General features: G+C 36.9%; 1 protein-coding gene across 1 annotated transcript; it reads left to right on the top strand.

The window, feature by feature from the left end:
- The first annotated feature begins 4,588 nt into the window (after window positions 1–4,588).
- LOC107800296 (villin-2) lies at window positions 4,589–17,384 on the top strand. The gene is made up of 22 exons (XM_075253853.1): window positions 4,589–4,756; window positions 6,711–6,848; window positions 7,175–7,274; window positions 7,387–7,455; window positions 7,543–7,779; window positions 7,881–8,058; window positions 8,606–8,738; window positions 9,144–9,303; window positions 9,385–9,532; window positions 9,611–9,711; window positions 9,802–9,960; window positions 10,671–10,739; window positions 10,812–10,880; window positions 10,971–11,108; window positions 12,574–12,702; window positions 13,572–13,727; window positions 13,977–14,117; window positions 14,201–14,326; window positions 15,430–15,492; window positions 15,922–16,180; window positions 16,643–16,869; window positions 16,952–17,384. The coding sequence occupies exons 2-22, from the start codon at window positions 6,793–6,795 to the stop codon at window positions 17,063–17,065; spliced, it is 2,832 nt and encodes a 943-aa protein (XP_075109954.1). The 5' UTR covers window positions 4,589–4,756; window positions 6,711–6,792; the 3' UTR covers window positions 17,066–17,384.
- The last annotated feature ends 8,283 nt before the right edge of the window (window positions 17,385–25,667 follow it).

Raw genomic sequence — 25,667 nt, 5'->3', positions numbered from 1 at the left:
CGTCACAAACTCTAAACTCATTGTTAAGATCCTGAGTGGTCTAGGACCAGAGTTTTGTGATATTTCTGTTGCAATCGTACTCGTGACTCCACTATTAAGTATGAAGAACTCTATGAGAAGCTTCTTGATCATGAGCTTTTCCTTAGACATGAAAAGTCAAAGAAAGCTCCTAGCCAAATCACTGCTGCTGCTGCTACATTCAACAAATCTGGAAACTTCAACAATCGCAACAATCGTCGCTCCAACAATAACAATGGCAACAACCAACAATGGCGATACAACAATCGTTTTAATTCACAAAATCAGGGGCGATCTTCGAACACCAACAACTCTTATGATGGTGTTCGCTGCCAGTTGTGCAACAAACTAGGTCATGTTGCAAGTGTATGCAGATCCAGATCTCACAATCATTTTAAGGCCAAGGCCAACTATGTTTCGGGAATGCACGCATCAGCAAATCCCTAGATTCTCGACTCTAGAGCATCTCACCACATAACTGATAATCCTCACAACTTGCAGGAATATAATGGCATAGAGCAGGTCTCCATGGGTGATGGTAACAAAATACCAATAACTCACACTGGTTTAACTCAATTACATGCATCAAATAATGCTTTTAAACTCTCTAACACTCTCTGTGCTCCTAGCATTAAACGCAACTTACTCTTCGTTTCTAAATTTTGTCAAAATAACCTAACCTCTATTGAATTCTTTCCGTTTCATTTTTCACTGAAGGACCTGGAAACGCGAAATCCATTGGTGCACGGTCGGAGTAGAGACGGTCTTTATGAGTGGACAACCTCACATTCCATATCTTCCAGTAAAGCGCATTTGGCCTCCACCAACACATCCATCTTCACCTGGCATCGTCGATTGGGTCATCCGCATACAAGAGTTTTAAATTTTGTTTTGAATAAATTCTCGCTACCTCGCTCGCAAGACAAAATTTTAGTTTGTAATTCTTGTTCATTGAATAAGGCTCATCGCCATCTTTTTCAGAATCCTACTGTATCAAGTACCAAACCATTTCAAACAATATTTAGTGATTTATGGGGTCCTTCTCCGATTTTATCGATTGACAAAAAATCATATTACTGCATTTTTGTTGATCAATACACCAAATATACTTGGCTATATACATTAAAAAATAAAAGTGAGGTTAAAGACCTTTTCAAAAATTATCAAGCATTAATGGAACGTCGTTTCAATACAAAAATTCTTTCTATCTATACTGATGGTGGTGGCGAATATAAAAGTCTTAATCCATACATAAGTTCTCAGGGTATTGAACATCTTTTATCTCCCCCATACACCCCCCAAAGAGTCGCTCTTGCCGAACGACGTCACAGACATATTATTGAAACGGCAAGAACTTTACTTCATGAAGCTTCGCTTCCACCGACTCTTTGGTCATTTGCTTGTCAACATGCGGTTTATCTCATAAATCGCTTGCCAACCTCACTTTTACAAAATAAATCACCTTTTCAAATATTGTTTGGTAACGATCCAGATTATAATTCTTTAAAAAAATTTGGGTATCTCTGTTATCCCTGGCTCAAACCCTATTCAAAAAATAAATTAGAGCCACGATCAACACCTTGTGTTTATTTAGGTTATTCTTTAAATTATTATGGTCATCAATGTTTTGATCCGAAATCTTCCAAAATATATTTATCTAGAGATGTAAAATTTTTTGAACATAATTTTCCTTTTCAGAATATCTTTTCAAATTTTAAAACTCTTGCATGGGAAAACCTAACTGAAACTAATCCAACAAAATCTCCTATTTTTTCTCCTCCCATAATAAGTGAATTACCCAATCCTATACTTATCCCAAATACAGAAACCAACGCTCAAAAGGACACTGTATCCTCTGCCTGTGCTCCAACAGAATCTGCAACTACAGGTACGTCTTCTACTTCTCCTCCTACAAATTCTGTTGCTCCTCCTGATCTTAATGATACCCAATCTTATCCCCCATTGCCATCCCCAACAGTTATCCCAAGACATTCAAATGCCTCCTCTCCTCCACAATCACTACGTACATTATCACTACCCCCTTCCTCAATACCTATATATTCTCAACAACCATTCACCTCAGTCCTGCATCCTCAATCACCATCTTTACCAATTGTATACAGTCGTAGAACGACCAAAATGACATCTACTGGCCAAACCACTGTTGCTCGTACCACTGCCTCAACTCCGCAACCCTCACAACCTTCCCTCGAACCACTTCCAGTCACAGAACCACAACAACCTTCTCTCCCTCCTCCAAATCGTGTTGTGACTCATTCACAAAACATAATTCATAAACTGAAAATAATCCATGACTTCATGGCTCACTTATCCCCCACCATCACCCCCTACCAGTTTTAAATAAGCTAACAAACACCCAGAGTGGCAGAGAGCAATGAAAAGTGAATTTGATGCATTATTGAATAATCAGACATGGGAATTGGTACCACATGACCCCACAAAAAATATTGTTTCTTGCAAGTGGTTATATAGGTTAAAGAGAAAAGCTGATGGGACAATCGATCACTACAAGGCTTGTCTTATTGCAAAGGGGTTTACGCAACGTCCTGGAATTGACTTTCACGCTACATTTAGTCCGGTTTTCAAACCGACTACTGTGCGTTTGGTGCTTTCAATTACTGTCCAGCAAAATTGGCCCATACGTTAGCTTGATGTCAACAATGCGTTATTGTAGGGTCACCTAGAAGAAGAAGTCTACATGGTCCAACCTCCGGGTTTTGAAGACGAGCAGCTTTCCTCACATATATGTCGCCTAAAGAAAGCTATATACGGACTCAAGCAAGCTCCTCGGGCCTAGTACAATGAACTTAAGACGTTCTTTCTTTATTTGGGATTTGTCAAGTCCGAATCTGATGCATCACTTTTCATTCGCAAAGTGTCGAACAGCGTGTTGTATGTGCTTGTCTATGTCGAAGATATCATCATCACAGGGAGCCATAGCTCATATGTAAATCAGGCTATATATTGTATTGCTGGCCGTTTTTCCATTAAGGATCTCAGAAACCTTAACTTTTTTCTCGGAGTTGAGGTGCTTCGTGTTGCAGATGGAATTACTCTATCGCAATCCAACTACATCAGTGAAATCCTCTCTGAAGAAAATATGAAAGACTGCAATTCCGCAAAAACTCCAATGAGTTCCAGTGAAGTGCTTCAACAAAATGATGGAGTGGAACCAACTGATGCCACTCGCTACAGGAGAGTTCTTGGAAAACTACAGTACTTGTCTTTCACTCGTCCAGACATAAGTTTCTCAGTGAACAAATTGTCTCAATTTATGCACTCCCCATCTTAACTACACTGGAAAGCACTCAAACGAGTACCCAGGTATCTTCAAGGAACAATTCAGTTTGGTCTTCACATTCAAAGAGACAACGATTTCAAGCTACACATGTATTCTGATGCGGATTGGGCTGGAGATGCGAGTGATCGAGCCTCCACTACTGGTTATATACTATTTTTTGGCCAAAATCCTGTGAGCTGGTCATCCAGGAAACAAAGAACAGTTGCTTGCTCATCAACCGAAGCAGAGTATCGAGCGGTTGCAAATGCACTTGCTAAAACAAATTGGGTGACGAATCTGCTAAATGAACTACATGTTTCAATTCCACAAGCACCAACCATTTACTGTGACAATGTTGGTGCAACTTATTTATGCGAAAATCTAGTCTTCCATAGCCGCATGAAACACATTGCGGTGGACTTTCACTTTGTTCGCAAGCAAGTCCAACAGAATCAAGTTCGCATTGTTCATATTCATACTGCAGATCAGCTCGCGGATACCCTCACCAAAGCGTTACCAAAGCCAGCCTTTGACAGGCACTTATTCAAGCTAGGCGTAGTTACACACTGCCTAACTTGAGGGGGGCGTATTAGAGCATAAGTTAACCATAAGCTACTTTATTGCTTTCCTTACCGTTTTGACCAAGTCTTTAGCTAGTAGTTAGGATTTTGTTATTCCTTTATCTTCTCAAATAAATCTCCTTATTCAAGGAGTTTGTTTAGCAAGTAATTTAATCCTCCTCTGGAATAGGAGTTAGTTTAGGGAATTGGTTTGTCACTTGTATTTAAAGATTGCTTTGATTCAATAAATAAATCAACTTTTTGTGTCTATGTTGTTATTAAAACCTGATCTTTGTCTAAATTTAGTAAGTGTAGTGAGTAAAATCTTTTTCATCTCTCTCGTCAACGCCATCATTATCATTCAACTCCTTTTCTTTCCCTCTCTGTGAAAGTATATTACGCCTTTCTTCGTTTCCGCATATTCTGTCTGCAAAAGAATTACTACCTCCGTTTCAATTTATGTGAACCAATTTGATTCGGCACGGAGTTTAAGAAAAGAGAGAAGACTTTTAATTTTGTGATGTAAAATGAGGCACATATATTTTTTGTGGCTATAAATTATTGTGTAAAGGTAAATTGTTTCCAAATAAAGAAAGAAGTCATTCTTTTTTGTACGGACTAAAGAAAAATAGTTTCGCATAAATTGAAACGGAGGGAGTATCATATTTTCTGCAATCAAATCTCAAAAGGCTCAAAAAGTTAGACAGAGAGAGAAAGGGAAGGAAAAAGAAAAACATTGCAGCCCATTAACTGCAATTATTATTCCCTCCCTTTTCCTCTCTCTCTCTCTCTTTTATATTTGCCAGCTCGTCTTCTCCTCTGTTGTACCCTTTTCTTTATTCTCTCTCTATCAACACGTTCACAAAGATCTCCTGAGGTGCGTTTGACTCTTCCCGTATTTTGATTAATTCTCGTTGATTTCTTGTTTTATTGGATTCTATTTGATATCTACATTTTAATATAATTTTTTGTTTAGAGTTTGTTGTTATGATTTCTGCCCTTTTGTTTTTTTTGTTGTTTTTTGGTTAATGTTAGTCTTGTTTATGTTAATCTAATGAGTAATGATGTGGTTTCTTCATTACCTAAGTTTATGTATTGATTGATTAAGCAATTATCATTTGATATGAAGAATATGTTTGGTCTGTCAATCTTTTGAAATTGGTTCTTGATATTTAATGCTAGTTTTGAGGGTTTCTTGTGGTTTTAGAGTCTAATTCTCGAAGTAGGGTGTTTTACTAGCTAAATGTTCCATGCAGCTGTGGTTATTAGCTATGCTTGAACTCTCCAATAATGCAACCAGGTGCGTGTCGGATCCTTAAAAGTAGTACACTTTGGAGGATCCGACACGGATGCGGCAGCATTTTGGAGAGTTTGAGCAACATTAGTTATTAGGTAATCTCACAATAGATCATTAGTTGTTGGGGGTGCATTTTAGGGTGATAAAAATATGGTTTCCCTTGCTTTGAGTTCTAATGCAAATTAGTTTAGCCTTTTTCTTTTTTTTTAGGGGGGTGGGTGGGGTGGGTGTAAATAAAGCTTTACCGTTGCCATACGCACCCAAAACATAGCATAGCAACTACACATTAGGAATCTGAGAGCCCTATTCTTGGAAACTTGTCTGGCTTTTCTAAACCGGCTGAGGAGCAGATTAATCCATATCTGCAGTATAAATGACATTCTGAAGAATGAAAGAACTTAAATGCTTAAATGACCTACATTGGACTAAATTTATTGGAATTTGGATGGAATGATGACAAAGAATATATCAGATTGCAGAACAATAAAGACACAACCAAATTCCTAGATAGGTTTCAGGGTCATGCATATTTATTGAAGGGGATCTCTTTCTCCTACCAGGCCAGGGTTATTCAATAGTGGACGCAATGAGTTGGCCCGTGACTCATTCTCCCCCTACCTGCATTTACTGGTGGATTAATTGAAAGTATCAACTTTTATAGGCTACTGTTGAATGTGATGGGTCAATTAAAAGCTCGAACTTCTAGAAACGCTCTTGAAAGTAAGGTAGAAGATTAGACAAGATCAAAAATGTAATAATTGATGGAAGGTACAAGTAATATACATGAGGATAAAAAGAGATAAGGTCGCATGAGATGGTTTGACCATGTTCTACGTAGAATTCCAAATGTACCACTCAATAAGTGTGACATTATGATGATTGGAAGTATTAAAAAGGGATAAAGTATACCTATAATCATGTGAAGAAACTTGTCTGAAAAAGCACACTATCTCTAAAAATCCAGTTATGCTACAAAAAGTACTTTGATTAAAGTTTAGTCAGATTGGTAAGTTGTATTAGGTCTAGTACTTTTCAGAAATTATTTTAGCGTGCTTAGAGAGTTGTATATTAGTAGAAAATGTAGGGAACTTCTAGTGTTAAAGTGCCCCTAATTTGTTTCTAAAGATAACATATCGAGTATTGATATGAAACAGGACCAAGTGGAGCAAAGGGGATATTGAGTATTCATTTTGCCACTGGAACTAGTTAGGATTGAGACTCTGTTGTTGTTACTTGTTACTGTTTCTGTTGACTGTGATTGAGGCTAATATATGAAGATTTTGACTGAATTAGTGGGGCCGACAATTGGTACCTTCAAGAATAAGTTTTATGAGGACAAGTTGGGAACTGGAACTATATCATGGCTTCAGATGTTTCCTACAGTGAAGATTCACTTCTGTATACACACACACATGAAGATGATATTTGGTGTGCTGGCTATTTAATGAAGTCCTGAATTTGTTGCTGATATGGTAATGAAGTTTTTTTCTATACTTAACGCTAATCTTGCTCATGTCCATTTTTTTCTGTGCAGTTGGTGTTCAGAACTTAGGAGCTCAACAATCTAGTTTCTCTTTCTTCCTCAAAAGAAGCTGTAACAGGAAAGATTTTGCATCATGCCTAACTCTGTTAAAGCCTTAGAACCTGCATTTCAGGGTGCGGATCAGAGAATGTATCCTTTGCTGCAAAAATGTGGTTCTTGATTAGTTACATGGAAGTAAGTTTGAAATGAGTATTGATCAGTTTTGAAACACTGTTGGGATTTTCTCAGCACCCTGCCTTTATGGAGGGTAGGCTGAAGACCTATAAAAAACAAAATAAATAAGGGGTACACCGAGCTTTTCCTGTAAATGTTCTGCACCTTTTATGTTCATTATTTCCACTGCCAAATATAGCTGCGGGAAATTTTTTAACTTGAGAGTTATGTTAATTGTTTTACTGCCGAACGTGGCCTATAGAAACTTTCCAGACATTAGAGTTGAGCTTAACTCTATCTAGAGGGACCGAAATTTGGAGAATTGAGGATTTCCAACCAGTTCCATTGCAGAAGTCTGAATATGGTAAATTCTACTCGGGTGATTCTTACATCGTCTTGCAGGTGCATAGATGCAAAAATCTTTGGCTTTACATGTACCTCCTTTATCTAGGGAGAAAAGCTTCATTCATGTCTAATATTCCTACTCCTATCACATGTTCATCTATAATTGCAGACAACTTCAGGCAAGGGAGGTTCTTATATTTATGATATACACTTCTGGCTTGGAAAGGATACTAGTCAGGTGTGAAATCAATCTTCATTCTTAGCAGCTATTCAAGCAGATTTATAATTTTCTTTTCCAGTTTCTAAAATGTGGATGCTATGTCAGGATGAAGCTGGAACTGCAGCTATCAAAACTGTTGAGCTTGATGCGATTCTTGGAGGGCGAGCAGTACAGCATAGGGAAATCCAAGGTCATGAATCTGACAAATTTTTATCATACTTTAAGCCATGCATTATACCATTGGAAGGTGGTATTGCGTCTGGATTCAAGAAACCAGAAGAGGAAGAATTTGAAACAAGGTTGTATATCTGCAAGGGTAAACGCGTTGTCAGGATGAAGCAGGTACAGAAGCATAAAAAACTTACTGCATGAGCTTGTTTAGAATATGTCATCTAGTTCAGTTGTGGTTGAAGATTACTTATTTAAGCTGAGATTTGTATCAGGTCCCATTTTCCCGGTCCTCTCTAAATCATGATGATGTGTTCATTCTGGACTCTAAAGACAAGATATATCAGTTCAATGGTGCAAATTCTAACATCCAGGAGAGGGCCAAAGCACTAGAAGTTATTCCGTTCTTGAAGGACAAGTATCACGAGGGGACGTGTGATGTTGCAATTGTTGGTAAGTACAAGCCTCGGAAATTCAAACATAAGAAGTAAGCAAGTAATACATATTTATTATACTCCTTCTATCCCAGTTAAATTGCTGTAGTTTAAGTTTGTTGTTGAAATTCTTTTTCTAGCCGTCAAATATTCTTAGTCTATTTGGATTTTCTGCAGCTAAAGCATATCTATTTGGCAGATTTCTATAGTATTTTATACTTCGTACCATGATTTTTTTTGCTTTAGAAAATTATGGGTCAGATTCATTCTGAAGTTTGGTAAATTTAATTGTCAAAGTTAAAGCAAGACTTTTAGAAACAGTGTTCCTAAATTATGCATAAAATTTAGTGTGTCTACATGCTATGGATTTGTATAGTATGTGCCTCAAATGATTCAATCATCTAGAATAAGGGACAAAATAAATCCGACAGAGTTCATATATATCTGTTTTTGATATATATGTCATGTTTCGGTCCTAATGAAGAGCTTCAGACCTTTTTCTGTACTTCGTTAATATTCTATTGTATTCATGTGGAACTGCTCCTTATATCTATTGCATACCCCAGATGATGGAAATTTACAAGCTGAGTCGGATTCCGGTTCGTTCTGGGTGCTCTTTGGTGGCTTTGCTCCAATTGGCAAAAAGGTTGCTAGTGAAGATGATATTGTGCCCGAGAAGACACCTGCAAAACTTTATAGGTATCGTTGAATTCTACTGTTCTATACCTGTCTTTACTGTGAGCTACATAACTATTATTCCATCAAGTTAAGCCAATTTATATTATTCCATCAGATGGACATGAACGAATTAGGTAAAGTTCTTGTTTATTGCCTGTAATTATAGTGGTAATGTTATGGTCTCTAGCTTATGACACTTAATACAAAGTATTCAAAACATCCTTGGCTAACCTTTTACTGTTGGATAGTACTTCTTTCCACTAAAGAGGATCTTTATACTTGAATTGGTCTAGTTAATTTTTATAATATATTTGCATATCTGTGTTTATTATATCCCTAGTGCTTGCTACTTTCTCATCATTGAACTTTTAAATCAACCTTTTGCTGGTGTTGGTGCTAAAGTTGAACTTTTTCCTCTTTTTGTAGCATTACTGATGGTCAAGTCAGTCCCGTGGACGGTGAACTTTCAAAATCTAGCTTAGAGAACAATAAATGCTATCTTTTGGATTGTGGTGCTGAGGTATTTATTTGGGTTGGCCGTGTAACTCAATTGGAAGAGAGGAAAGCTGCCATTCAAGCTGCAGAGGTAGAATAATAATAGCTTTTAACTCCAGAATTTTCTTTTATGGTGAAATTCTCATGACTAATTGACTAAATTTATCCACAGGAGTATCTTACCAGTCAAAATAGACCAAAGTCAACACATGTAACCCGACTTATTCAAGGCTATGAAACACACTCATTCAAGTCCAGCTTTGACTCTTGGCCTTCAGGGTCTGTACCAGCCGCTGAGGAGGGAAGAGGAAAAGTAGCAGGTAGATTAGTTTGAAACTTGTAGAATTGATACATGTTTGTTGGAAGCAGTTTTATTTGACATTGTCGCATTTATACAGCTTTGCTGAAGCAACAAGGGGTTGGTGTTAAAGGTGGTAGCAAAAATACTCCTGCAAATGAGGAAGTCCCGCCGTTGCTTGAAGGGGGTGGAAAAATAGAGGTCTGATCATCATTATGATATCCTTTTGATTATAATTCGTCTGTTGATATTGCTTGCTTGGTCTTCGCTAAAAACGTACGATTTTACTAGGTCTGGCGTATCAACGGCAGTGCAAAGAGCACTGTGCCCGGAGATGATATTGGTAAATTCTACAGTGGAGATTGCTATATAGTTCTTTACACATACCACTCTAATGAAAGGAAAGAAGATTATTATCTATCCTGGTGGATTGGAAAGGATAGCATTGAGGTAATGTAGATTGTCACTGCAATATAAGGGCCTACACATCTTTTCTTGTTATTAGTAATTCAATTGGCATGCCATGTAGACATTGGGATAAAAATCCCCTCTTCTATTTTAATTTTAATTACTTATAAAAAATTGTATGCTCATAAATAGTGATAAGAAATGAAGGTCCACATACTCTTGTTATTTTCATGTATTCAAATAGGATCTATTTGGATGACCTTGTAAAATCTCTCTTCTCTTCTCCTTGCTGTAGACTCGAAAAGGTGGAGAAAGGAAACTGAAGTGAAATGTAATGCCATCATATAAGAATTTCGTCCTTCGTAAATTAGTTTTATATATATATACTTGCTATATTTATGACTCATCTGACTAGCACAGAGATCTAGAAAATAAATTTTGTTGAAATGCCTAGTACAATAGTTGAAAATTGAAAGGCATAATATTAAGGTATTACGTTTGAAGAATGTCAGGTACGACAGATAAGTAATATAGTGCTATAATAGTAGTTTATCTTAGTTTGAATATTTGGAGTTTGATAAACTTTTCCTTTTAGCGAAAGCAGAAATAGTGAAGCAGAAGGGATTAAAATAGAAAGTGAAGTTAGGATTGATGGACTATTTATCTCTACATTGTCGTCCTTTCTACTTTATATTCATGTATATGACAAAATTTGAAGGCTTTATCCAGTCCATTGTACGTTGTGGATTCAGGAGGATCAAAATACGGCTGCAAAATTGGCCAGTACAATGTGCAATTCACTTAAAGGGAGACCAGTGCTGGTATTACTTCTTGACACTTCTTTTCTCTAGAAAACTGTATGAAGTTTTAGTATGACCTGTAACATTATCCAGGGTCGCGTATATCAAGGGAAAGAACCGCCACAATTTGTTGCAATCTTCCAGCCCATGTTGGTCCTTAAGGTACCGGTTATGCAGTGTAATTCGGGCTATTGTTGTAGAATGTAAATTGTCATATTTAATAACTGTAATGAATTTCTATCGTTTTCTCAGGGTGGATTAAGCTCTGGATATAAAAATTATATTTCCGACAAAGGCCTGAATGATGAAACCTACACTGCTGATTCTGTGGCACTGATTCGATTATCTGGAACTTCTGTGCATAACAACAAAGCAGTTCAAGTTGATGTTGTATGCTTATCAACCCTTCTAGATTTCTTCTCTTTTTGGGCTACTATGTAATTGATTTTATGAATCTTTTTAGTAGTTTGAGGCTGATATGTTCATTCTTTATATCTAGGGTATGTGTTTCCGTCCATCACTGTAAAAATAGCACGGGCTAGCCAGTTTTCGGACTGGTCATTCAAAAATAGCCAGCGTTTGCGAAGTCACTGAAAAATAGCCACTATTTTGCTGCAACACGGAAAGTTCCAGCCTAATATACTGGAGATCGGTGCACCTATGTATGAACTTCCAGCATATTATGTTGGAACTTCAACACGCGGAAAGTTCCAGTATAATATAATGGAGATTGGAGCACCGAACTCCATTTTATTATGCTGGACCGGTATAAATATACTGGAATTTATACTGGAGTTCCAGTATAATTCCAGTATATTATACTAAAGTATTTTTTTGGATTTTGAATAGTGTTTTCGTTCAGATTTATCTTTACATGAAAAGTGGCTAAATTTCGATTACTTTTGAAACTGTGACTATTTTTGAATGACCACTTGTAAATATGGTTATTTTTGAATTTCTTTGCCATGTTCATATTGTTTTATTATTGTTGGGCTAAACTAGCCAAAAATAGATATTGTTCACTTTGGCCAAGCCTGCACGATTTTATCCAAAAGGCTTCCCATCATTAAGAGTAACACTACACCTAATATGTAGCTTCCCAATCTTAATTTGGGCTCTGATAACGGTTGTTGGGCTCAATTGGCCAAAGATACTCTTAACATGGTTTGATGGGAGAAATTCAAAAATAGCCAGATTTACAATTGGTCGTTCAAAAATAGCCCAGTTTCAAAAGTAATCGAAATTTAGCCACTTTTCATGTAAAGATAAATCTAAGCGAAAACACTGTTTAAAACCCGGAAAATACGTCAGTATATTATATTGGAGTTCCAGCATGAGTATGCTTGAACTCCAACATATTATACTGGAGTTCCAGCAAGTATAATTGTCCAGTATAATATACTGGAGTTTGGAGCACCGGTGCTCCAGTATATTATACTGGAGTCAGCAAAGTATACCGTTCCAGCATAATATGCTGGAGTTCATCACAGGTGCACCGAACTCCAGTATATTATGCTGGACCGGTCTCTGTTGCCGCAAAATAGTGGCTATTTTTCATTGACTTCGTAAATGCTGGCTATTTTTGAATGATCAGTCCGAGAAAACTAGCTATACCGTGCTATTTTTACTGGTTTGATGTGTCCGCTTTGGACCAAACCCGAACTATTTTCCAAAAAGACCTCACACTATTAAGAGTAATTCTACACTTTATATGTAGCTTCACAATCTTTTCAGCTACCAATGTGAGCCTTTGTTCTCGCACCCAACAATAATGATGAACTCTATTGTGAACTTATGCTAGAAAATTTAAAAATTGGATTACTTATTTTATTTTCTTGTTTCTAAACTCTGTCAGGTGGCAACTTCACTGAACTCTAATGAGTGTTTTCTTCTGCAATCTGGCTCATCAGTATTTAATTGGCATGGAAACCAGAGTACCTATGAGCAGCAGCAATTAGCAGCAAAAGTTACAGAATTCTTAAAGGTGGGAACTTTTCTTGAATTTGAGAGCATGCTTTCTTTTTCATTGTTCTTTCAACTTAGAAAGGCCTGATCTTTTAAGTTCTGCTATACAAGGTGATAACCGACTTTAAATGGAAAGATTGGATCATGTTATTCTTCCTTGACGACTGTTAAGAATTTGCGACATGGATAGTAATTAAAATGTATTTCTTCTTTCTTCATTGTTTTTCTCAAATTAAAAGGGCCTAACAATTTAAGTACACTATGCAAGATGGTTACCTACCCTGAATGGTAAGGGTGTCCCATTTATCATTCCTTGACGAAAATTGTTAGGATATGTAATATAGATAGTAATTGTTTTAGGTGAAAGTGCTTTAATGGCCTAATATTGATATTTCCACTGTCAAGATCTGGCTTTCCATGTTATGTGTTTTAAAAATCTGGCTATGCAGTTTTACATGGGATTTGCGTTTTTATCTCTGTTGGTGCCTGATGAGGATGCAATCAGCTTTTTTGACGAAAACCTTGTTTTCCACGTGATAAGATGTTGCCGCGTATGTGAAATGTGATTTCCTTAAAACACACTGAAGAAAACACATTAAAAAATTTAAGAACCTAGTTCGATCAAATTATGGTCACTAGGTTGTGATACAAGTCCTTCAGTGACCCAAATCCTTTAAATACAACCTCCAGTTATATAGCCAGTGTGGCAATGAAACATAGTACCCACTATACTGAACTTTTTCCAAATAAACAGTGGTAAAGTTTGAAATGATTGCACAAACACCTCTCCACCTGACATATGTCCTGATTGTCCGTTATCTAAGTGTATCCTATTTGTCCTAGTTTATGCTGCGTTTGTCTGATTGTTATTGGTTTTCTTCAACTCAGCCAGGAGTAACTGTGAAACACGCTAAAGAAGGAACAGAGAGCTCAACTTTCTGGTTTGCTCTTGGAGGAAAACAAAGTTACACCAGCAAGAAAGTAGCTTCAGAGGTCGCCAGAGATCCCCATTTGATTGCTTATTCAATTAATGAAGGTGCATCCGTGATCTCTTAATGTCATAAGATTCTTGATTGCAAATAAGAAAGTGTGTTTTAACTTTGTTAGATATCTCTTTTTTTTTTTTTGGTAAACAAAAAGTGTTATACGCTAACTATCTTTTCCATTGATTTTCATGCAAATATGTGGATGTTCAGGAAAATTTGAGGTAAGGTCCTAGAATACAAAATTAAGCTTTTTAATGCATGAAGAGCTTGTATATCTGGTTTAATTTTTGCTTTACTCATTTGATAGATTGAAGAAATCTACAACTTCTCTCAAGATGATTTATCGACTGAGGATGTTTTATTACTTGATACACATGCCGAAGTGTTTGTTTGGGTTGGTCAGTCATCAGATCCCAAAGAAAAGCAAAGTTCTTTTGAAGTTGGACAGGTAATACACGGTATCATAGACATTTGAGAAGTGTGTTTTCTTCTGTTCTTAATTATGCTTCACTAACCATTGAAGTCCTGCAGAAATACATCGAGATAGCTGCATCTTTAGAAGGGTTGTCTCCTAATGTTCCACTGTATAAAGTCACGGAAGGAAATGAACCTTGCTTCTTTACAACATTTTTCTCCTGGGATCCTGCTAAAGCTATTGTAAGTGACTAAATCCCTCTTTCGGTCATCTTGTTCCGGAACTTTATTATATAAAGTTTGATATGACATTCATGACACCATCTAAATAACATCAGCCACTAAGGGATGGGAAGGTATCTTTATATAGTCTTGAGCAATCCTTACCTCACAAGGTAGCTTTTAAGATTGAGTTAGGCCCAAGGTCCATTTATCAATATGAAACCGTTGCATCGATCATCTTTTAAGCTTTTTATAAACTTTGGAAGGTGGATGGAACTTGGAAGATGGTGTAACAGCCAGTCCACTAGTGATATTCTCCACTTTGGGCCTAAGCTTGTGTGGTTTCAACAAGCATCACTAGGTCTAAGGCTTGTTTCTTTATATACCCAGTGTCTCTCCCGTATTTTGTGAGATTTCCAAACTCAATTGAACGCTGAGGTTTATCCCACCATCACCCAGTATTGCACGCGAAATGCCTCTGATATCATATGCACAAACCAGTCTACAAGTAATATTGTCCGCTTTGGGCCTAAGCTCGCCCAAATTGGAACACGTCACTACGATCTAAGGCTTATTTCTTTATATACTAGCATTTCGCCCGTGTTTTTTTTCCGATATGGAATTTGCCTAGTGTGTTATAGATGGTACAAGAGCTAGTACATAGCATAAACTGCCAGAGACCGAGCCAAACTTGTAATAAGCAAATATTGTAATTGCAAAGAAGAAAGTCCTTAAACTAATAACCATAGACGCAAGCCAGTAAAAGATACTTGGTGTACACAATAAATTGCTATTGATATACTGGGAATAAAAAAAGATGTAAACCTGTCATATGCAAAAGGATTTTGTTATAGAAAGGTAGGAAGAAATTTGCAGTAGCACTATAGTGTTAAATGCCCCAACATGTTTGGGACTGAGACATAGTTATTGTAGTATGGTATTAAAGGGAAAATCCAATTTGCGCCGTGTAGTTAGGTCAACCGACTTTTATTTGGTCCTCATTACTGAGCAACTTCTCGATTGCTAGCGGACATCTATATTTTGTCTCATCAAATATCCTGCAATGTTTTCTAGTTCTGGTAAAGGATTCTGACATACGTTATTCAACATACCTATTTAACCAGGCACATGGAAACTCGTTCCAAAAGAAGGTTATGCTACTCTTTGGGGTCGGTCATGCTTCAGCGGTAACTATATTTCATAAAAGCAAGATGTATTTCCCCATAAATTTTTTATGCTTCTGTGCAAATATTTTCCATTATAGACATTTCAAATCATCTGAGTTTCAGGAATCACAAACTCTAATTAATACTATTTCTTTCAGAGATCAACATATCATCATTTTATCATGCTTTCCTCCAACTTAAGCTGTCCATACTAGAACCATATTCAACGAAGTTAGTTACATTTTCAGTTGGTATTCCTAGTTCCGAAAGCTTCATATTTCTGTCACTGGTTCTCTTTACGATATTGTTAGAACTGTACTATCATGGTTATTAGTTGTGGAAATGTTGATTCTGCTTTGACTTCCAACCAACCAAATTTGTGAAACATATTATTTGTCCAAGCTTCCATGCATTTTATATAAGACCTTTTGGTCTATTTTTCTGAATCAGCAAAGGTCCAATGGGACAAATCAAGGTGGAGCAACCCAAAGAGCTTCAGCTTTGGCTGCTTTGAACTCTGCATTTAGTTCATCATCTCCAGCAAAATCCAGTTCTGCGCCAAGGTCTGCTGGGAAAAGTCCGGGTTCACAAAGAGCAGCTGCAATAGCTGCTTTATCTTCTGCTCTTAGTGCCGAAAAGAAGCAGCCACCTGAGGGCGGCTCTCCTCTCCGATTAAGTAGAACTTCATCAGTAGATGCTATTGCCTCTGGTATAAAAATCTTTCTTGCACTTCTATTATACAGCTATTTCCAGATCCTTCCCTTTCCAATCAGATTGTATGCTGTGAATCCTCTATTAGTGTGTGTTCTGTGTACTTTAAAAGTGCTTCCTATTTTATATTTTATTATTTCAGACAAGACATTACTAAGCTTTAGTCATTGGTATGTCACTAGGTACGCCGTATTTATATACATACATGTCTATATATGTGCATTGATGTATGTTTTCATCGTGTTCTTTATTTGATGATCTAAAAGTGTTACCAATAGAAATTGATGACTCTTAGTTTTCAATGAAAGATTATTGATGAGAAACCGGTGCTACTTGCTAGCATAGAGTCGTTGGAAATTTCAACTTTTAGGCTGACCAGCATTACTTAATTGTCTTTAAAGCAAAATTCTTTGCTAAGTATGATATATATGAACGCTTTTTTCTTATTTCTGCCGAACAGGGAATGAAGTTTCTACTGCTGAGATTGAAGATTCTAAAGAAGTTCCAGAACACAAGGAGATCGAAACAGTTGAGCCTGCAGAGACTGATAGAGAGGACGTGGAACTGAAGCTTGAACCAGAACAGGTTGAGACTGGCAATGATAGTAGTCAGACTACATTTAGCTATGAAAGACTGAAGGCTAAATCTGAAAATCCTGTCAGTGGGATTGATTTTAAACGGAGAGAGGTTTGTGCTCAAGTATTGTTCACATTCCTACATTCTGATGAAAGTCAGTTCCTTTTTCTTATTTTTATTGATGGATTCTCAGGCTTATCTTTCTGACGAGGAATTCAAGTCAGTACTAGAAATGACAAAAGAAGCTTTCTATAAGTTGCCTAAATGGAAGCAAGATATCCACAAAAAGAAAGTTGATCTCTTCTAGAACCAAGATATCCACAATATATGGGTACATATTGCTTTGATTGGTACTTTCATTTTGCTGTCTGCTTTTCTCAGAACCAAGTTTTTGGTGTTCTTGGTTTCTTTGTTCACTTTGTGATGCCTGCTTGAAGAGTGATATTTTTTGAGTTCTCTCTTTTACTGTAGTTGAAAATCAGCAGTCAGGTCAATTCTTTGATTTCCTAACTCATTGTGTATTGAGGTCACTTTTGTCAATCATTTATTTGTTAATTAAAGGGTGTGTACAGACTTTATATTATTTATAACTGATGCAGTAGCTATCTGCTTCTGCTTTTGTTCAAGTTTCTTTTTCTTTCTTGTTTAGAGGAATAGTTATTTTTTCCAATACTATTGCTTGGAAAGTTCAGTAGGTAGAGTTACTTCTTGGACTTGAAATATTGAATACTGGGAGCAATCTTAGTTCCACAACGTAAAGCATGTATTGACTATAGTGGATTTTTTTTTTCAATTGTTGAAGATTATTTGCTAGTGTTTGATTATGTGAATTATTAAAAAACACATCAAAAATATTTTTCATCTGAAAAAAGAAAAAAGAATTATGTGAGTATTGAAATGGAGAAGCCATTGTCTTTGAATATGTTTCTACTTATATTCTCTAAAAAACAGTGTTCGTAAGATCCTCTACTTTGTACGTTATATACAGTTGTGCATACTTTGTACGTTATACACAGTTGTGCAGTATGTCAAGTATTGTAACAACTCACATGACTCGTAAATACATTACATGGATCTACCGACTCCCAAGACACTAGAAAATAATATATAAAATAAAATACAGTTTACTTAGAAACATATCTATGTTATACTACCAGACATTGTATATTTACATATAAACATTTTTGGATGACTACTTGCAAAAGATTATTACAATAATTTTCGATAAAGTTTAGCATACTATAGGTGTGTTTGGTACGACGTAAATTATTTTTAAGAAAAAAATTGTGAAATAAACAGAGAAATATGGCTTTCATCACTTATAGCGACAAAAATAAGCACGGGAGAGTAGAAACATCGGAAAGTGGTTCCAAAGTTAAAGAAGAAGAGGGGAAGCATAGAACGTTGAACTTAAGAAATTTGGTCCTCATACCAAAACCAGCTTCAGACAAGTCTTCAACCGACTCAATAGTCGGCGTATCAATATCATCTTCTACCACAACAAAAAGGGGCTTCCTCAGTCTCATTAGCAAGGCAAAATTAAGTATTAGTGGGATTGACGAACCTAACTTCTTGCTCGGAGTCAGGAATTTCTTTGATTTTCCTCTTCAGAACAGCCAACTTCAAAATGCACTCATGGAACCACGAGCCTATCAACCGAAACTCGAGGATGAGATCCTCGAAATCCAAACCCTGCAAAAATACAATGAAAGACGCATGTCCACTCAGAAATCTCATAAATGTACTTCCAGGTTCTCATCTCCATAGGTGCAGAAGATAACATTTATGCAACCCAGCCATAAAAATTTGAGACTTCTCCAATTATTTTCATGGTGGCTATTATTTATATATATAAAGGAGAACTTACGAGCGTAATTTCACTTATCGGGGAACGATGATCACCAGGCTCAATCAGTTCTCGAATGAGAATATAACTACGAATCTGCTATACCACCGCTGGTCATGATCATCTCAGGAATCAACAATAACTCGATCGTTTACTTCGAGCATTAAGGGTAAACACCCCAGCACGGAAAAGCTTAGGAGAATTAAGATAAAGATGATGGCAAAGAGTGAAGTTTACCGAAACCAAATTCAATAAGAAAAGGAGGCAAGTCACAACTCTTCAAACTATCGGGCATATTTGAGCTAAGCGGATATTAAAATAACAACAAAACTCCTCAATCACTGGGTCAATTGCGGGTTGGAGCCCGAGAGTAAACGAGTATGTGCACATGAATGAGTAGCCTTCATGGTAGCTGGTTTTTCGCGCATTATCTTAAGAAGTTTCAATAAGGAAATTTGATTTCCAATGGTAATCTTTTAGAACAATGAAATATATATAGTGGTTTGATAATAGAAGGGTAATTGTCAACATGATCGTTACGACCATCCTTCTGACCACCCATCTTGTTCCATTGGGCGCAATCAACAGCAAAGTTGAATTGTTTGGGTATAATCTCAGAAAATAAGGGTTCGCCTATAGGTGCTGCAACACCCCCGATTTATCCTACTTCTTATTCTTGAAAGAAGGCCTAGTAGTAGAGAAACTCCCTACTCGCCATGGAACCAAGACGGTGAAGTCTTCCTTCTCTTCTCCTAGCCCTAACAGGGGCTTCAATGTTTGGTAACTCGTTGATTATAATAGCCTGATGAGGAGAAACTTCAGGGTTAGAAGACGCAAAAGGAACAATGTTTTGAGAAGTCATGACTGTGACGAAGAAAATAAAGTAAAAAAAAAGCGGGCCAGAAAAAAGATGAATTGATAAAAATAAAATAGTAAGAATGGTTTGAGGACTCCGCATTCATAGGAGAAATATGTCATCATGAGCCTCACATAGAACTGTCACTTCGAAGTCATATAGCCGTCAGGGCCTAAGGAAACCATTGTAAACTGCAGAGCTAATCGAATTGTGCTATGTACCTCGAGCATTAAATGGAAGTGGCACATGTCGCTTCAATATCTGCAGGATATCACTAGAATTTCGGGAGGTAGCGACGAACACTCATATAATTTTCGTTAATAAAAGTAACACAAATACAGAAATTAAAATTATTAAATTCCTTAAGCTTGTTGTTGTTGTTTCCTGTATAGTACTTCTTATCTGGTATAAATATGGAATGATGGAAGATCAAGTTTTAACTTTTCCACTCTTAGATATATATTATCCTCTTTATCAGCTACCTACAGCAGTAACATACGTAAATATAAATGATATAACTGAAACAAAAATTAATTCGAGCCCACTGAATTCACAGTGTTTCCTTAAGGAATTTAATCCCCTCCTAGTACCCAAGGTTATGGATTATTTCCTCCCAGGATAGAACGAATTACACACTGGTGTAGCGGTACTTCAAACCCCAGTATTTCAGCGAACGCAAAGTTCGGCAGCAAATCACACTTACAGTTGCTTTGTTTGTAGTTTTAAAACAATGCAGAACAAGGGAGGAGAACTCAGAAGTCAAATGGAAATTCTGAGGAAGGAATGCAATGTATAGCGGATGTTGAATTCTTACTGAAGAGGATATCAGATTACAATTCGTTTTTTCAGTGTATACACAGTGTATACAGAGTGTATACAGAGTGTATATCAATTATATACAGAGTGTATATCAGTTGTATACTGAGTGTTTCGAGTGTTTTTTTCTGGTGTGTTCTTCTTTCTCTACAACTTCTGCTCTATTTATAGCAGTCATGTGAGAGAAATCCGCCCCATCCATGGTGTAACAAGCATTAGGATATCATGGAGGAAGCACTTACATGGTGGAATTAACACTTGCTTGGTGGGAGGGGCACTTGTCCATGGTGGGAGGTGCACTAGGCATCTTGTTGCTTTCTTGGTATAACACAATACACGGATTGGAAAACATCCGTTACAAACACGGATTATATCACCTTAATATTCACTATTAACAAATAAATTTGGTCCAAATAATTAATCAATCGATCGATCATTTGATCAAATTCGAATCCAAATCCAAATCCAAATCCCATTTCCCATTCACTCTCATTTTAAGACTATTTCATCTTAAACAAAAACTCAACAATCCAAAACTCAACAATCCAAAACTCAACAATCCCCCACATGAATGAGGAATGACTATATCACGAAAGTATGCATGAAAAACTTGTGTGATTTGCAAGCAAGAATTAATTGCATCTGGATAAGTAGGTTTCCCTTTGAACTTTCCGTAGTGAACTTATGTCGGATATACTCGGTCAATCGGTAGATTTGATATCTTTGAACCGTCGAACTTTAGTGTATTCCTAGATAACCATAAGTCACACAATCAATCCCTTAACCGTCTTTGGTTCTCATTGTTGTGTTCGTTTCAGCAATGAACACTGCCTGGTTTCATAAGTGCGTAGAGAATTGCAAATTCTCCTTGAAGCGGCTAACACTTCACACTTACATAGGTGATTCCTAAACGTGTCATCCCGTAGATACACTATTTGATATACCCTGTATCAAATTTAGAAATCATTAAAAAGCCTTAATGTTTTATCCTTGGTACTGAACATTGTCTCATCACGAGAATGGACTAAAAAATTTTGTTGACAATGTTGAACCGTCATTAATGAACTTTGTTTGATCTCCTTGAACCTAGATCTTGGGATCTCTAGTCTTCTAGGTAGAGTTACCGCCACAATGACTTGTTCTCGGCCATAGTCCCATTTCCCTCGATGATTTCTCAACTACCTCTCTAGTTAGGCCTTTTGTAAGTGGATCCGACACATTATCACTTGACTTACATAGTCAATCGTGATAATTCCTCTAGAGAGAAGTTGCCTAACGGTTTTATGTCTTCGTCGTATATGATGAGATTTACCATTATACATAACGCTCCCAACCCTTCCAATTGCCGCTTGGCTATCACAGTGTATGCATATTGGTGCCAACGGTTTGGGCCAAAATGGAATGTCTTCCATGAAATTCAGGAGCCATTCAGCTTCTTCACCGGCTTTATCTAAGGTTATGAACTCAGCCTCCATTGTAAAGCGAGAAATACATGTTTGTTTGGACGACTTCCAAGATACCGCTCCTCCACCAATAGTGAATACATATCCACTTGTGGACTTCGAGTCAGTTGAACCGGTGATCTAATTTGCATCATAATATCCTTCAATCACCACAAAATATTTACTGTAGTGCAAATCAAAGTTTTGGGTATGTTCTAAGTATCCCAAAACTCGTTTCATTGCCATCCAATGAGATTGACCTGGATTGCTCGTGTATCGACTTAGTTTACTTATAGCACAAGCTATATCTGGTCATGTACAATTCATGATGTACATTAAGCATCCCAACACACGAGCATAATCCAATTGTGATATATTTTGGCCTTTGTTCTTTGCTAATGCAAGATTCACGTCAATTGGAGTCTTTGCAACTTTAAAGCCTAAGTGCTTGAATTTTTCAATTATTGTCTTAATATAATGAGATTGTGACAATGCCAGACCTTGAGGAGTTTTTTGGATCTTAATCCCCAGAATTAAATCTGCAACTCCCAAGTCCTTCATATCAAACTTGCTATTGAGCATACGCTTAGTAGCGTTTATGTTGGCAATGTCATTACTCATTATCAGCATATCATCCACATATAGGCAAACAATGACTATGTGATTTGGAACATTTTTAATGTACACACATTTATCACATTCATTTATCTTAAAACCATTTGACAACATTGTTTGGTCAAATTTCGCATGCCATTGTTTGGGTGCTTGTTTTAGTCCGTAGAGGGACTTAACAAGTCTACATACCTTATTTTCTTTACATGGAACCACAAACCCTTCAGGTTGTTCCATGTAAATTTCTTCCTCCAACTCTCCATTTAAGAAGGCCGTTTTAACATCCATTTGATGAATTTCAAGACCATACACTGCAGCTAATGCTACTAACATCCGTATGGACGTAATCCTTGTAACTGGGGAGTATGTATCAAAGTAGTCAAGACCTTCTCGTTGTCTATACCCTTTGACAACAAGTCTTGCCTTAAATTTATCAATAGTGCCATCATCTTTCATTTTTCTCTTAAAAATCCATTTAGAACCCAAAGGTTTATTTCCAGGAGGAAGATCAACCAATTCCCATGTATGGTTGTTCAATATGGATTCTATTTCACTATTGACTGCCTCTTTCCAGAACAATGATTCCGAAGAAGACATAGCTTCTTTAAATGTTCGAGGCTCATTTTCCAATAAGAAAGTCACAAAATCTGGTCCAAACGAAGTAGACGTTCTTTGACGTTTACTACGTCTTGGATCCCCCTGATTAAATGTACTTTCTTTTATTTCTTCCCGAGGTCGTTTAGATCCTTCACCAATCGACTCGCATTCTTTTTTTATATGGATATATATTTTTAAAGAACTCAGCATTATCTGATTCTATAACCGTATTATTATGAATGTCGGGATTTTCTGATTTATGAACCAGAAATCGATATGCTTTACTATTAGTCGCATATCCTATGAAAACACGATCAACTGTTTTCGGTCATATTTTTACCCTTTTGGGTTTAAGAACTTGCACTTTTGCCAAACACCCCCACACTTTAAAATAATTCAAGTTGGGCTTCCTTCCTTTCCATTTTTCATATGGAATGGATTGTGTTTTGTTATGGGGTACTCGATTTAGTATTCGGTTGGCCGTAAGAACGGCTTCCCCCCACAAGTTCTGTGGCAAACCAAAACTTATCAACAATGCGTTCATCATCTCCTTTAATGAACGATTCTTTCTTTCCGCAATCCCATTAGATTGGGGCGTGTAAGGGGCTGTTGTTTGATGAATAATTCCATATTCTAAACATATTTGTTCAAAAGGAGATTCATATTCACCACCCCTATCACTTCTTATCATTTTGATTTTCTTGTTAAGTTGCGTTTCAACTTCATTTTTGTATTGCTTGAATGCGTCTATTGCTTCATCTTTACTATTAAGTAAGTAAACATAGCAATATCGAGTACTATCGTCAATAAAAGTTATGAAATACTTCTTTCCACCGCGAGATGGTATTGACTTCATGTCACAAATATCTGTGTGAATTAAGTCTAAATGATTTGAATTCCTTTCAACCGACTTATAAGGATGTTTAACATACTTAGATTCCACACATATTTGACATTTTGATTTTTCGCATTCAAACTTAGGCAATACTTCCAGGTTAATCATTTTTCGCAAGGTTTTATAATTGACATGACCCAAACGTACATGTCATAAATCATTTGACTCAAGTAAGTAAGAAGAAGCTGAAGTTTTATTATTAGTTTCAACAACTATTACATTCAGTTTGAAAAGGCCCTCAGTAAGGTAACCTTTTCCTACAAACATTTCATTCTTACTAATCACTACCTTGTCAGATACAAAAACACACTTGAAACCGTGCTTTACAAGAAGTCCAGTAAAGACTAAGTTCTTCCTAATCTCGGGAACATGAAGGACGTTGTTCAAAGTCATGACCTTGCCAGAAGTCATCTTGAGAAATATCTTACCGTATCCTTCAATGTTTGCTGTAGCAGCATTTCCCATAGAGAGCGTCTCTTCGGGTCCAGCAGAAGCATATGTAGAAAATGCTTCCCTCACATCACAAACATGGCGAGTGGCTCCAGAATCAATCCACCACTCCTTTGGGTTTCCTACCAGGTTGCATTCAGAAAGCATGGCGCACAAGTCATCAACATCATCATGCTTTTCTACCATGTTTGCTTGACCCCTTTGCTTGTCTTTCTTCCGAGCACGACACTCTATCGATTTGTGTCCGGTTTTCCCACAGTTGTAGCAGTTTCCACTGAACCGCTTCTTGCTTGGGTTGTATTTCGGACCAGAAGCCTTCTTTCTCTTTTTGTTATCTTCAACAATATTTGCTCCCATTACTGTTGAATTTCCACGGCCTCTCCTTTCAACAGCTTTATTATCCTCTTCGATTCTCAATCGGACAATGAGATCTTCAAGGGACATTCCCCTTTCGTTTGTGTTTCAAATAATTTTTAAAGTCCTTCCACAATGGAAGCAACTTCTCAATTATTGCTGCTACTTGGAATGCCTCATTGATGACAAGATCTTCAATGAAAATTCCGTTAGTAAAATTACTAAAAAATTTACTTTCAACATTAGCATTCATTTGAAATATATCTTCAGCAAGTAGATCATGAATAATCACTTGTAACTCCTGGACTTGGGTAATAATAGATTTGCTATCTACCATTTTGTAGTCCAAAAATTTTGCAACGACGAATTTCTTCATCCCTACATCTTCAGTTTTGTATTTCTTTTCAAGCGCATTCCACAATTCTTTTGACGTCTCCACGCCACTGTATACATTATACAGATTATCCTCCAGTCCGCTAAGAATATAATTCCTGCACAAGAAGTCAGAATGCTTCCACGCCTCAATCACGAGAAAGTTATCATTCTCTGGAGTTTCATCTGGAAGATCAGGAACATCTTCCTTGATGAACTTCTGTAGACATAACGTAGTCAAGCAGAAGAACATCTTTTGCTGCCAGCGCTTGAAATCCATCCCGGAAAATTTTTCGGGTTTCTATGCCGGTGCCAACACCGGAGTTCGACTTGTCGATGCGTTGGCAGTCATCATCGGAACAACTTGATTTCCGTCATTCGCCATTTTTACTGTAAAAATGACACAAACAAACGTTTAATAAACGTTTAAAACTGGAGTGAAAAATCACGTAGATTTTAATCTCCAACAAAACGCTACGAAGGCTTTACTCTCCAAATGGGAGTACACAAAACCACAAAGGTTTTAAGTTTCCAGAATAATAAAAGTAACTCAAATACAGAAATTAAAATTATTAAATTCCTTAAGCTTGTTGTTGTTGTTTCCTGTATAGTACTTCTTATCTGGTATAAATATGGAATGATGGAAGATCAAGTTTTAACTTTTTCACT

The sequence above is a fragment of the Nicotiana tabacum genome, chromosome 5 (assembly GCF_000715075.1).
Source record: "Nicotiana tabacum cultivar K326 chromosome 5, ASM71507v2, whole genome shotgun sequence".
NCBI lineage: Eukaryota > Viridiplantae > Streptophyta > Magnoliopsida > Solanales > Solanaceae > Nicotiana > Nicotiana tabacum.
Note: the sequence above shows the minus strand (reverse complement) of the source record. Positions and strands in the feature narration are given on the sequence as shown.